Source organism: Corvus hawaiiensis, chromosome 19, assembly GCF_020740725.1.
Source record: "Corvus hawaiiensis isolate bCorHaw1 chromosome 19, bCorHaw1.pri.cur, whole genome shotgun sequence".
NCBI lineage: Eukaryota > Metazoa > Chordata > Aves > Passeriformes > Corvidae > Corvus > Corvus hawaiiensis.
In genome coordinates this window covers 3,921,507-3,934,818 of record NC_063231.1, presented here as the reverse complement: position 1 = coordinate 3,934,818, position 13,312 = coordinate 3,921,507, and the positions used below count along the sequence as shown (strand labels likewise).

General features: G+C 48.3%; 1 protein-coding gene and 1 non-coding gene across 6 annotated transcripts; both read left to right on the top strand.

Annotated features, from left to right (window-relative positions):
- Positions 1-509: 509 nt before the first annotated feature.
- Positions 510-8,560, top strand: C19H17orf58 (chromosome 19 C17orf58 homolog). 5 transcript variants are annotated; one of them, XM_048324127.1, is made up of 5 exons: positions 510-1,025; positions 4,347-4,976; positions 5,064-5,162; positions 6,709-6,900; positions 7,446-8,560. In XM_048324127.1, the coding sequence occupies exons 2-5, from the start codon at positions 4,493-4,495 to the stop codon at positions 7,631-7,633; spliced, it is 963 nt and encodes a 320-aa protein (XP_048180084.1). In that variant the 5' UTR covers positions 510-1,025; positions 4,347-4,492; the 3' UTR covers positions 7,634-8,560. The 5 variants fall into 5 exon arrangements, with proteins under 5 accessions (XP_048180084.1, XP_048180081.1, XP_048180083.1 ...); XM_048324124.1 differs by lacking the exon at positions 510-1,025 and adding an exon at positions 2,185-2,518 and having other exon boundaries at positions 6,712-6,900; XM_048324125.1 differs by lacking the exon at positions 510-1,025 and adding an exon at positions 2,187-2,518 and having other exon boundaries at positions 5,082-5,162.
- Positions 551-623, top strand: TRNAR-CCG. The gene has a single exon. It is a non-coding gene; the product is annotated as a tRNA-Arg (tRNA).
- Positions 8,561-13,312: the final 4,752 nt, after the last annotated feature.

Genomic DNA, 13,312 nt, shown 5'->3' with positions numbered 1-13,312 from the left:
GCAACAGAGAGGTGGAGGGAGACTGGGCAGTTGGGGCAGGACAGCAGCCAAGCAGGGGCCGAGGTTATGGGGCAGCGAAGGGTGTGTGTGAGGCGGGGAAAAGGGCCGTGAGGTCTCACAGAGCCCTGAAGAGGGAAGGTCCCTGAGGGGAGAAGGCCGAGTGTGGAGCCGCCGGGGCTGGATGGAGTTACCGGCCACAGCACAGGAACCACGGCCGAGCCCGTGAAGGGAAGTTTAAAGACGCGGGACAGGAGGCCGGCGGTGGCCGGAGCTCCCCGGGACAGTGAGGCGGCCCCAACCAACTCCCCCCAAGCTCACGGCTGACTGTGACGCACTCGCGCCGAGGGCGGGAACACGCTCTAGGGCGCGGCGGGGCGGTGGGCACGCGCTGCGGGGCGGGGCCTGGGGACACCGCGGCCAATGGCGTGCGAGAAGGAAGGGGCGGGGCCTTCCCGCCGCTAGCAAGGAGACCATGACGGCCTCCGGGGGGCGGGGCCAGTGTCGGCCGGGCGGGCTTCTTACTACGCGGCTCGCGCAGTTTCTCTTGGGTGACCCAGTGGCCTAATGGATAAGGCATCAGCCTCCGGAGCTGGGGATTGTGGGTTCGAGTCCCATCTGGGTCGTGCCGTTTGTATTTTGTGGCCCTGCCGCGGGTGGCTCCGCGGTGCCAGCCCTACCTAGGACCTGCGCGACTCTTTTGCCCGCAGCCGCCCGGGCCTGGCCTCCGCCCCCGGGCCCCTTCCCCGCTCTTGGCGCTGCGTCCCGCCTGGGGCTGCCGCCCTCTCCGTGCTTCCCGCGGGCTTCCTTTCGGTGGCTCCAGCTCCCCTCCCGGGATCTCTGGGAGAGCCCCAGCTGGGAGAACTCCCGGGCCCGGACGTGGCCACGGTGCTGTCGGTCCCTCATTTGCCCAGCCCCGCTGGGAAAGCTTTTCCATCTCAGCTGCTCGAGCATCCTGGAGCTGCTGGAATGCTGGGAATACTGCAAACACCACTGCTGTGCTCTTAATGGAGATTGCTCCTGTCCAGGTAAAGAGCCTGGGGGAACAGTGCAGACACAGCCGTACATGAATGAGGGTTGAATTACGCCACCAGCTAATTCAACAGAAAAATCCCTGGAATATAGGTCTGTGGGATGCTACATGTATGTATCCATCCATCCATCCATCCATCCATCCATCCATCCATCCATCCTCCTTCTCCTCCCTCCCTCCCTCCCTCCCTCCCCAGCACAAGCACTCACACTTCAGCTTCTCCTGCTTGCTGCAGGTACCTGCTGGTTGCAAAAGAAATGTAGGAGCCCTCCTCTGTCTCATCCTCAGTTTACATTCCTATTCCCATAATAGCTATCTTGGGATACTTCTGGAATTAAAATGTTCCAAACAACAGAGGAAAACAAGGATTAATAAGTGCTGCAGTAGAAATGTAATTCCTTGAGTAATAGATGTGTTGAAATGTCATTTATTTTCCACACTAATTGGTGAATTTTCTGTATCTTCAGCCATCGCTGCTGGAGACAAAGCCCTGAGCTTTTAGGAATCCTATTGAAATGCTTAATTAAGGTAGGACAAAACAAACTGCTTAAACTAAGCAACACTGAATCCCATGCCACAGGTATTGTTGAGGGTTGGATTTTCTGTCAAGGGTGGGTTTCAGGAGCCTTTCAGTGCCTTTATGGAGTTTTTAAGTTGTTCATTGTCCCTTAAAGTCATGTGCAGCTTCCACAGCACCCAGCAGCAGCTGGTGAGTTAAACTATCACAATGGAAATCTTGTGTAGCAATAAGGTCACTTAGAAATAAGCCTTCTTAATTCAGTCATCCAAATCTGGGTTGGCTTGGTGTGTGAAAATTTGCAGAGTTCTTCATGTTGGCAAAGAGAGATTTAAAACTAAAGCTGTATGGGATCAGCAGAGCTTTCCCTTGGACTGGACAGTCACTACTGCATTTTTCAGTCTGAAAAGAATCACTGAAGCTGGTTCCTTAGCATAAAAGAGGAGATTAGCAGCTGTATCACTGGCGGTGGCCAGAAATCCCTAGATATGTTCCATTGCCATGCACATCCTTTACAGACCCTGCATCCCAGGGGTTTGGTGTGTTCCAGCATGTTTCAATTCCTCTCCAGAATGCAGTTCTCCATAGCCAGGAAAACCAGACTTGTTCCCTATGATTTTTCTCTACAGAGTGCCATAGGAGGGCAAGACTCTCCCCAGAATAAAAATCTGCTGCCAAAACCATACATGGGTGTGTTATTCCCAGGACACAGGTGATGCAGCCAGGGGGTTGTGTCCCGATGGGAAGGAGCACATTCCTCCCAGGCAGGGCTGGTGGAGGCAGCAGCTTGGTCTTGCTCCAGTGGGCTGTCCAGTGAATGATTCCCGTTTCCCCTCAAGCTGCCTCTCATTAGCATGAATCGGGGGAAGGGCATAAAAGACTCCACTTCATTTTGAGTCTGGAAAAACTTTACTTCAAAATGACAACCCAAGTGTTCTGGCTCCTCTGCTTTGTCATTAGCTCATCTTCTGGTAAGTCTGTTACCTTCTGAGTGGGGCTGGGACATGTCTGCCTTGGGAACCAGGGGAGGCTAAAGACATTCCTATAAATTCTTGCCTGAGCAGCCCCCCAGGCTGTAGCTTTTTCAGCAAGTAAGGGCTCAAGAAAGAAACATTTCAACGTGTTTGTAGGATGGGATTGTAAATTGCAATATTTAATTTGTCAGCATTGGGAAGAATTAAGAGCACCTGGCAGAAGCAGGCAGGGAGCTGGTGCTCTGTCCTGCCAGCCATCAGTGGCAGGTGAAGTTGGATTTGCTTCTGCATCTGCTGTTTTTATAATTTGTATATGACCTTTCTCTTTTTTTCCCTTTCACCTGTAACTCCAGGTGTCTGACTGACTTCAGCATGCTCAGTGTGCCCTGTGTGCCTGCAGCAAGCTGTCCTGAGTGGATTTATTTGGGTTTTAGTGCCTCACTGACAGAACAGAAATAGCATTTACATGTGTTCCACTGGGATTTGGTTATGTTGCAGTCGTATTTCTTAGGCTGCAACAATCAGACAGGAATATGCTGGTACAAGAGGAGGAATCTCAAGGTCCTGAACAGATTGAGTAGAGAAAAATGAACTATTTCTTGATACAATCCGTGACTGGAAAGGCGTGATAAAGTGGTAGGAGAGTTCATTTACACACCCAAGTCTGAGACACCTGTTCAGAGGGCACAGCTTCATACTGAACCATCTCCAAACCCCCCTTGCCTGCTGCTGTCTGCAGCTTGGACTTCTTCCACCCCTCTCTCTATGGACATTCTTTGGACTTTACGGGTGGCCAGCCCAAATATCAAGGAATCTTTCCCATGACAGCAGCTGGTGAGAGCACAGGGGGAGAAGTGGCAAGGTCAGCACTTGAGTCAGTTATAGGAGATAAACCAGGACACTGTTCATCTGTGTATGTCGAATCTCTCTTTTCACACAAGGAGCTGGGATCAGCCTCCTACACAGAATAACCATGGCTGTGAACACCAGGCAGAGGCTGTGTGTGGGTGAACCGTGTGAAAACTCTGCTGGCTCGTTCCAGGCATGCAGGGAAGGGCTAAAGGAAAAGGAAAATGGACTGCCAGGGGAAATTTCTCTCCTGCCAGGCTGAAAATGTTGGTCATTTTGCTTTGTGAGGTTCAAGGGATCAAGGTGAAGATATAAATGAAAGTGTAGGTGACTACCCAGCTTGCGGGAACAGTGCCATTAAGTTATTTTTTCACTGGATTCCCAGACGCTTCCTTTCTTTCTCAACTCTTGTCCTCTCAAATTAAGCAAAGCCTTGAAATAATTGTTACTCAGCAGCACTAGCCTAATTACTGCTACTATATACTCCATAGTGCACAAGTCAAAGAGCCAAAACTGTGGGTAAAGACTTTTCCAGTAGTGTCCAAAGCTGCTGGAGAGTCTGGATGACATTGTCCAGAGGCATCCCATGGATGGGAAAACCAAATAGTTCTGCTGTCACAGTCTTTTAAACAAGCATCCCAAATGGCAACGTGAACCTTGTTTCCTCAGATGCTCCCTGGAGATTCAGGGGTTTGAGAAAAGGGTTTGTGTTGGGGTTTTTTTGCAACAATAATAAAGTAAAAATGCAAATCTCCTGTTTTGCTCACACAGCTGCATTCCCTGTACTGGGCCTTCCATGTCAGAGTACAGAGGAATGAGGAGCTCTACTGTGGTTCATCTGTCAAGCTATTTATCAGCTTTTTGTCTAATTGTCGGAGGCCTCACTTACAGAGTACAGCCTCAAATCTTCCCATTCTGAAGCACGTGGAATAAAAGACTTAAAACGCTGATTTTCTCTCTCCTTTTTTGTTTGTAGGATCCCTGCCCTATGCTGAGAAACCCGGCCAGGCTCTTAGCAAAGATGTTTTTAGTTCAGCAGCTGCTGCTCATGGCCAGGTGAAAGTGCCAGCCGGGGGCACGGGCAGTGCCAGCAGGAATGCCAGGGAAGGCCAGCTCCTGGGAATGCCTCCCACCCATCTGCAGCAGCCAAAGCCCCCGGGAATCCCCTCCCTCGTGTCCAACAAGAAGAAACATGTTGAGCCTTCCCTGGAAAACAGCACTGGGCTGAGGAAGCAGCACTGGCAGCACGGAGGGGTCCTGCCCCTGGAGACCCTAACCCAGGGGGCTTCTCCCACCCCCCCCGACTCTGGCCAGGCCAACAGGAAGCACACAGACCGGCGGCTGGCCAAGGTTGCCAACAGCGTGTGGGCTCACGCCCTCCACGCCGCACCTTCCCATCCAAAGATGATGTCCCTGATGGAAGTTTATCATTTTCCAGACTCTGGAACAAAGGAGTCAAATGATCCTAACACACTGCACCACTTCAACCGACCAGGGAAGGCAATCCCCTATAAACACCCTGACCCCTTCACAAGGATCCCCAAACCCTCCTGGGTCACCAACCGCTGGTCACCCAGCTCGATGTACCTGGGTGTGCTCAGGAAAGGTAAGGGACAGGCTGCCCAGAACTTCCCAAAGGCTGGGGGGCACAATGGGATGAGAGATCCCCAAAGAGCCCATTGCTGTCCCTCAGTCTGTGTTCCTGTTGTAGATGGTGACAAGGAGAAGGTGTGTCTGACTGAGTGCAGGAAGGAGCAGGATGAAGTGGAGGCCTTTTGTGCCAGCGAGTTTGGTAGGTGGTGTCCCCCTCAACCCACAGGGACAGAGCATCTTCTGTCCACTTGTCACTGATACTTCACTTCTGCTTTTAAAATACTGTGATTAAGATACAGTAAGTATGTTAAATAATTACCGAATATTCAAAACGGACCCATCACAGTTCTTCACAAACATACTTACCTTACACTTTCCCTACTTTGGGCTAGTACTGCCCTTTTTTTTGTTTCCTCTGGAGGAAGAGTATCCTTGGGACTGGTCAATGGAACTGAAAAGACCAATTGTTTTAGATACTCTTAGATTAAACATTGCAGCTGTGTTATTTATCTCTTACTGTTTAGAACAAGTTTGATTTGGGGGATTGAAGTTTGAAATTAAAATAAAATGGCGAAGCAAACAGAAATAAGACTCTTATTTCTGTAAACCTCTTTCTAGAGAGGATTCTTCTTGAAGTTCCTTAGGATTCAGTGTCTTTAGTCCTTGTGTCTACGCTGATGTAACTAAAGGTGGCAGGAATCAGCCTGGTATTTTTGTACAGACTGTTTAAAGATAAGCATTTTCTGACTGAAACCCTGCCTTGTGCTTATGAAGTTGTGAAACAGATACCAACTTTTTCTCACAGTATTTTAAGAGATAAGGAAAATACAAGCCCAGTGGTAACAGATGTTTCCATTTGTAGAACATAAACACGTTAGGAGACATCTGTTTTGTCTAAATGGAGAACTCCGGAAGTGCTTTCTACAAATGCTGTCCTGCTTTGGTTTTTACCACTCTCATGCATTCCTGTCCAACATGGGCTTCACAGCAACCCGACCTCTGTGTGTTTTAGCCCTTAACCAACAGCAGCCTTATTCTGCTCCTAAATTGAAAAGACAGGTAGGAAAAAGTCTGAGCAACAGATAAGCCAAGGCTCCACAGTGGCAATCAGAGAGCTTTTCCTTTCTTTACATTTACGGTGCAGATAAAAGAATAAATGACTGAATCAGAGTTCTCCCCCTGATGCAGGTGTAACACCAGGTGCAGTTTCCCCACTAGCACGGAGCTGTTTACCCATTCCTGCACTCAGCTCAGCACTTGCCAGAGCCAGAGACTGGGAGAACAGCATGAAGTGATTGTCTGAGCTCCCAACACAACTTACTTGGTGCCCTTTTGTCTTGGTATGACAAGGGCCTTTTATTTCAAAAGCCAAAGCATTGAGTTACCAGCTCGGTACTTCATTTACTTTGTACTTCATTGGGAAGTTTTAAATTTGAGAATTTTACTTTGTTAGGTAAATATGCCCACTTTTTATATATCAGGATAGAAAATGGTACTAAACCCATCACTTTCTTCACTAAGAAACATTTCGGACCTGTAAAGCACAAGGTTTGCAAAGCAGCAAAACTTAAGGCAATCACCTTACCAAATGTGATTATTTGAAGCAATTCCTACTGCCCACTCCTGAGTCAAAGGATTCCTGCTGACACTTCCTTTACAGCATTTTAAATGACAGCCTTCACACATACCCTGAAAATTGCCATGATGTAAAATCTGTTCCTTTTTTTCTCTCTCCCTTGAAACAGCAGTGAATGGAATTGTTTATAACCTGGAAAGCCTGGGGAATGGAGTTCGCTGGATTACCCTCTTGGTAGACAGTGATGGATTGTACAAGATGAGTCGCCTGTATGTCACTCCTGATGCTGCCTTCTTCCGAGTTCACATCCTGGTTGTGGATACTTTAAACTGCAGTAAACCATGTCCAGACCTTAAACTTGGTAAATCATTCCAGCTAAATCCATTCTGCTATTCCTCTACATGCACTGCAATCTTAGTCTGCCCTACTTTATTAGGCTTAGCCTGGGTTGTTGGGAAAATTTGGAAGAAAAGTATTTACTCAAAGTGGAGGCCTTTTTCCATCCAAGTTTCTCAAAACTTTTGCAAGAAAACCAACTGCATTAAGAAGTCAGGTACCAGCATAGCCCTTTCTTAACTTTGTCCAGTTCCAAAATGATGACAAGTTTTCAGGATTCCTAAAACAATACAAGCAGGAGTTTAAGCTGGTGTCTTTGTAAGTAGTTCAGTTTTCCTTCTAAGTGCAAGATTATCAAATACCAGCATTTCCCCCAACAGTAAATCATCATTTCCATGCCAGCACCACCCACAGGTCCCAGCAGAGCTCAGGACGCCACTGTAGAAGCCTCCTGTTCAGGATGTTTCCACAGGCAAAACTTCACTTCTATTCCCAGCCCTAGTGCCCTCGGAATGACCCCCCATTCCCCATGGCTCAGCAGCCCCGTTTCTTTTGTTTTTGTTGTTGCAGGCAGCAGGTACATCGTGATGGGGCACATCTACCACAAGCGCCGGCAGGTGCCCGCCAAGCTGCTGCCAGCCCTGTGCAGGCGGCTGCGGCCAGGGGATGGCTGGGTCGGGAGCAGCAGCAGCTATGTCAGGAGATTCAACAGGAAAAGGGATCTCAGGGTGCGGGCAGCACGCTCCAAGTGTCCATAAAGCTCCAGGGGCTCCGTCCAGGACGTGGGAGCAGCGGGATCCACACTTAGAGCACACCTGGCCGTGGGCAGCGCTCTCGTCTGGAACCGGCTGCGATCCAACACCTGTTTTTGTGCTTTAGCAAACACTGGGTGCCTCGAGCAGGCACCCCTGGTGAGGTTTAGCACAGAAGTCAGTCTAGGGAATATTAACTGGCCATGAATTTGCTCCAGCTGCTTTCAGAGCCACAGGTTATTGTAGCTTCCCCTGCTGCAGTGTGCCCTGAATAATCTGTAGTAACTGTAATGCAAAATTCTGGCAGCTTCATCCTCAGTACACAATAATTGCACTTTGAACCCTTCACCTTGAACAGATTAGATGATACCACAGCTTTATCTACACAGGATGTTCACTGTGTTTTCACAGTTCTGCCTAAAGTATCACATGCATTCGATTTCAGAGAAACCAAAGCCACCAAGTACCATTTGTATTATTTTTGTCTCTTCAACCATGTCCATGGTACTTCTGAAAATTACACCATTCTTCCAGCAGAGCTGGATGTTCACAAAAAGCATACAGAATAGAGTGTAATGATTTGAGTATGTTGCTGACTGAAAGCAAATCAAGAACTGCACAACAGAAATGCCCAGTTGGGTTTACAAGCGACAGCACAGGGAATGAGAAAGTGCCAGGAAATGCGAAATGAGCACAGGCTGCACACACTGCATGTGCCTGGGCATTTCGTCCCAGAGCTGTACTGAATGCCATTCCCCAGGAGAAATATTGCCAAGCTTGTACTTGCACATTGGTAAAGTTACTTTTTAAATCAAAAAGTCACTATTTTAGTACCTTTAATGTGGTGGAATTGAGATGTTTGTTGTTCCCAGTCAGTATTCGCAGATAAGAAGTCTGTAAAAGAAACCAATAAAATGCACGAGGTTCTGCTTTCACTGTCTCATGGGTTCTGGAAGACCCAAAAGGCTTATGTAATGATATTACACAAAGTCATCTCCTTGTGCGACAAGTTGCCTGAGGAGTTGACACATATTTCTATTAAGAAATGTAAAAAATGCAGTATAGCTTAAAACCCCACATACGCAGTGATATGATGTGACCTGCCACAGGAAGCAGTGGCTTCTATAGAAGCGTTTTCTGTTTTGAAACAAAGCTAGTTTTGACACAGTGTACTCATCACACACTTCTGCAGCTTGATTTAGTGTCACTGAAAAGCCACGGAGCAGGGGATGGGACAGGCCACGCTGCATCAAGTATTTTTTGATATGGAGACAAATACCGAGAGCAAACATCCCGTGTTTGGGACCCAAAAGGCTCTCACTGGAGGACAGAAATTTACTCACAGTGTGAGTCTACCTAAAAAATACAGTGTCACTTTTGCTATGTGAAAAACTTTGCATGGAGCACAGCATGGATTGATGGAATTTTCCTTGAGAGAATCTGAGGGGGTTTTGATTTGGCAGAAGGATTGTTCTGGCAATGAATCAAAGCTTTGGAGTGACTGGAAGGGACAGGAGGAGGAAGGGTTACATGTGCATCTCGAGTTTCTTTGTTTCTGTTTTCAGGGGAAGTCCAGGGACTAAACAGCAACTCCTCCAGGCATCCCCCTGCCCAGAGCAGCAGCCAAGCCCCATTCCTGTCATCCTGCTCCAACCCAGTGAAATGTGGTTACAAACCCAACATGTATTTCCCTGTGACTGTCTCTGGGAAGAGACAAGCACAGGACACCAGCGCTAAGGACATCCCAAGCCCGAGTTCAGTGCCCATAACTGACACAAAACACTGGGATGCAGATGTTGCTCTGGGAGCCTGAAAAGCCATTTATTTCATGTTCTCTTCCTGTGTTACCAAGTCCTCTTATCTTTCCCTTCTTGCTTGGAAGGTCCCTCCCTGAAATGTTCCCACAGCAGCTGAGCAACAAGTCCCCGTCTGTCACAGCCCCGAGTGGCTGAGAGGTCTGGAGCTGGAGCAGGACTATCAGTTTTTATTTCTGCAGGGACACCCAGGGTAGAAAAAGCAAGAAGAAAATGTTTCATAACATCCTTTGCCTTTTCTCCTGCATGGGCTGGTGCGAAGACAGCTCCGGAAAATGTATCCACGGAGACGTATACATATTTTGATCTTCCAAATTGAGGGACATGTTACATCTGTCTGCCAGATTTCACAGCTATGTAGGCCTCAGGGGTTAGCCCTGGAGCCCAACAATGGCACCTGGTAGCTTTGGCAGTTGGGACAGGTTGCCACCCTTGCCCTTGCCTGGTCTCTAGGCAGTTTAAACATTCTCACAAGGGCTGGAGCATTCTGATGGTAAAATTGATGGCTCAGCTTTGCTTGAGCAAATGTGTCTGGTACATTGGGAACTTGTTCCAGCATTGCAAGAGCATCTGCCCTCCAATTCCCTTTGGCAACAGGCCCAGGGAGATCAGTGTGTGACCTCACATGCATCACGTGGAAGGGATGCTTTCGGTGGAAGAATAGACAAACAAGCTTCGAAAGCAAGCTATACAATTTAGGGTTGGACACCTCCTTTAACAAAGAGTGTTCTGCTCTGGCAATTACTCCGACTACATAAGCTGAATCTGTCACCAAATTAACAGGTTCATCAAACCTCTCAAAAGCTCTAACTACGGCTGGCTGTTCTGCAATCTGTGGGGAACCATCCACTACCTGGACATCAGACTCCCACATCTGCATTCTGGGGTCCTTCCAAGTCATCACAGATTTATCAGAACTTCCTGAACCATCTGTAAAGACTGTTAGAGCTTTGAAAGGGATTCGTCTTTGAAGTTCTTTTGGAGCCAAGTGAATTGCCGAATTGAACAATTTCTGGTTTGGATTGTGAATTGAGATTTTGCCTGGGTAGCTGTCCAGAGCAAACTGGAGGTGTTAATTCGTCTGGAGCAAGTGCTCCAGGACACCAGTTTTCAATGGCAAATAAATGCATGTGAAAACACACCCCGCAAGGGTACAGAGGTCTGCTCTGGCTTTCATAATCAGTTGTGCCATCAGTTCCTGTGGTGTGGTGGTAGTTTTGAATGGCTGATGCTGTTGATGGGATACAACATTATAAAGTCACCCCAAGACATTCCACCCCTTATGCCACATCATTGGCTCAATGACCAAACTAATGTATTCTAACTCTACACACACATTAATACATACATATATACAGCTATGTACAAACAGTGACAGTGACACTCAGCAAGCAGTGGTATACAGGCATTTCACATTACAGATGGTTTTCACCCAACAATCAGATCTCCCTGCAGTACAAAACGTGTTGTTCCATCTATCTGCATTACCCACCATGTGCAACCAGGTCCCTGAGCAAAAACAATCCCACAGATGGTTTTGTCTGTATTCGAGGCAGAATTAATCCAAACTGTCTTTCCTAACAGACCTCTGACATGCACCACTGGGACCTTATCTCTGTCTACTGTATACAGGGATTCAGATTGGGCTGGGCCAGCTCTATTGGTGGAACCTTGGGTATTAACTAACTAGGTGGCCTTTGCTAGATGCTGCTCCCAATTTTTAAAAGTTCCCCCACCTAGTGCCTTCAAGGTGGTTTTCAACAATCCATTGCACCGTTCCCCTTTGCCTGCAGCTGGTGAATGGTAAGGGATATGGTACACCCACTCAATGCTACATTCCCTAGCCCAGATGTTGATAAGGCTATTCTTGAAATGAGTCCCATTGTCAGATTCAATTCTCTCAAGGGTACCATGCCCTCAAAGGACTTGCTTTTCAAGGCCCAGGATGGTGTCCCGGGCAGTAGCGTGAGGCACAGGGTAGGTCTCCAGCCATCCAGTGGTGGCTTCTACCATTGTGAGCACACAGCGCTTGCCTTGGTGTGTTTGAGGCAGTGTGATGTAATCAATCTGCCAGGCCTCTCCATACTTGTATTTGGACCATCGCCCACCATACCACAGGGGCTTCACCCGCTTGGCCTGCTTGATCGCAGCTCATGTCTCACAGTCATGGATAACCTGGGAGATACTGTCCATGGTTAGATCCACCCCTTGGTCTCGTGCCCATCTATAGGTGGCATCTCTGCCTTGATGACCTGAGGCATCATGGGCCCATCGAGCTAGGAACAACTCTCCTTTATGTTTCCAATCCAAGTCTATCTGTGACACTTCTATCTTTGCAGCCTGATCTACCTGCTTGTTGTTTCGGTGTTCCTCATTAGCCCTACTCTTGGGGACATGAGCATCTACATAGTGGATGTTCACAACTAGCTTTCTTACTCGGGCAGCGATGTCTTTCCACTCTACAGCAGCTCTTCAGCAGAGGTTTTCCCCTACACTGCCAATTAGCCTTTTCTCACTTTTCCAGCCATCCCCATAGAGCATTGGCTACCACCCATGAATCAGTGTAGAGGCAGAGCTTTGGCCACTTCTCTCTTTCAGCAGTGTCCAGGGCTAGTTGAACGGCTTTCAGTTAAACGAGTTGGCTAGATCCACCTTCTCCTCCAGTAGCTTCTGCAACCCATCATGTGGGACTCCATACAGCTGCTTTCCACTTTTGTTTCATCCCTACGATGCGACAAGAACCATCGGTGAAAAGAGCGTAGCGTGTGTCTTCTGATGGTAGTTGGTTGTACGGTGGAGCTTCTTCAGCATGTGTCACTTGTTCTTGTTCTTTTTTGTCACTGAGACCAAAGTTGTCACCTTCAGGCCAATTTGTAATTATTTCCAAAATCCCAGGGCGATTCAGTTTTCTGATACGGGCGTGCTGTGTGATGAGAGCAATCCATTTGCTCCATGTGGCATTGGTGGCGTGGTGGGTAGAGGGAACCTTTGCTTTGAACATCCACCCCAGCACCAGCAGTCAGGGTGCCAGGAGGAGTTGTGCTTCAGTGCTGATTACCTCTGAGGCGGCTTGGATTCCTTCATAGGCTGCCAAGGTTTCCTTCTCTGTCGGAGTGTAGTTGGCTTTGGACCCTCTGTAGCTTCGACTCCAGAATCCCAGTGGTTGGCCTCGAGTCTCACCAGACACCTTCTGCCAAAGGCTCCAGGACAGACCATGGCTCCTGGCTGCAGAGTAGAGCACGTTCTTCACCTCTGGTCCTATCCTGACTGGGCATGAGCGATCTCCTGTTTAATCTGGGCAAAGGCTTGTTGCTGTTCAGGGCCCCAGTGGAAATCGTTCTTTTTGCAGGTAGCCAGGTAGAGAGGACTCACAATTTGGCTGTACTCAGGAATATGCATCCTCCAAAAGCCTGCGGCATCTAGGAAAGCTTGCATTTCCTTCTTGTTGGTTGGTGGAGGCATTGCTGTGATCTTATTGATGACCTCAGTGGGAATCTGATGCCGTCCATCTTGCCATTTCACTCCCAGGAACTGGATCTCTCGGGCAGGTCCCTTGACTTTCCTCTTCTTGATAGCAAAATCGGCTTCCAGAAGAATCTGGATGATTTTCTCTCCTTTCTCAAATACTTCTGTTGCTGTGTTCCCCCACACAATGATGTTGTCAATGTGCTGCAGATGTTCTGGAGCCTCACCCTTTTCTAGTGCAGTCTGGATCAGTCCGTGGCAGATGGTGGGACTGTGCTTCCACCCCTGGGGCAGTCGGTTCCAGGTGTACTGCACGCCCCTCCAGGTGAAGGCAAACTGAGGCCTGCACTCTGCTGCCAGAAGAATGGAGAAAAATGCATTCGCGATGTGAATAGTGGCGCACCAC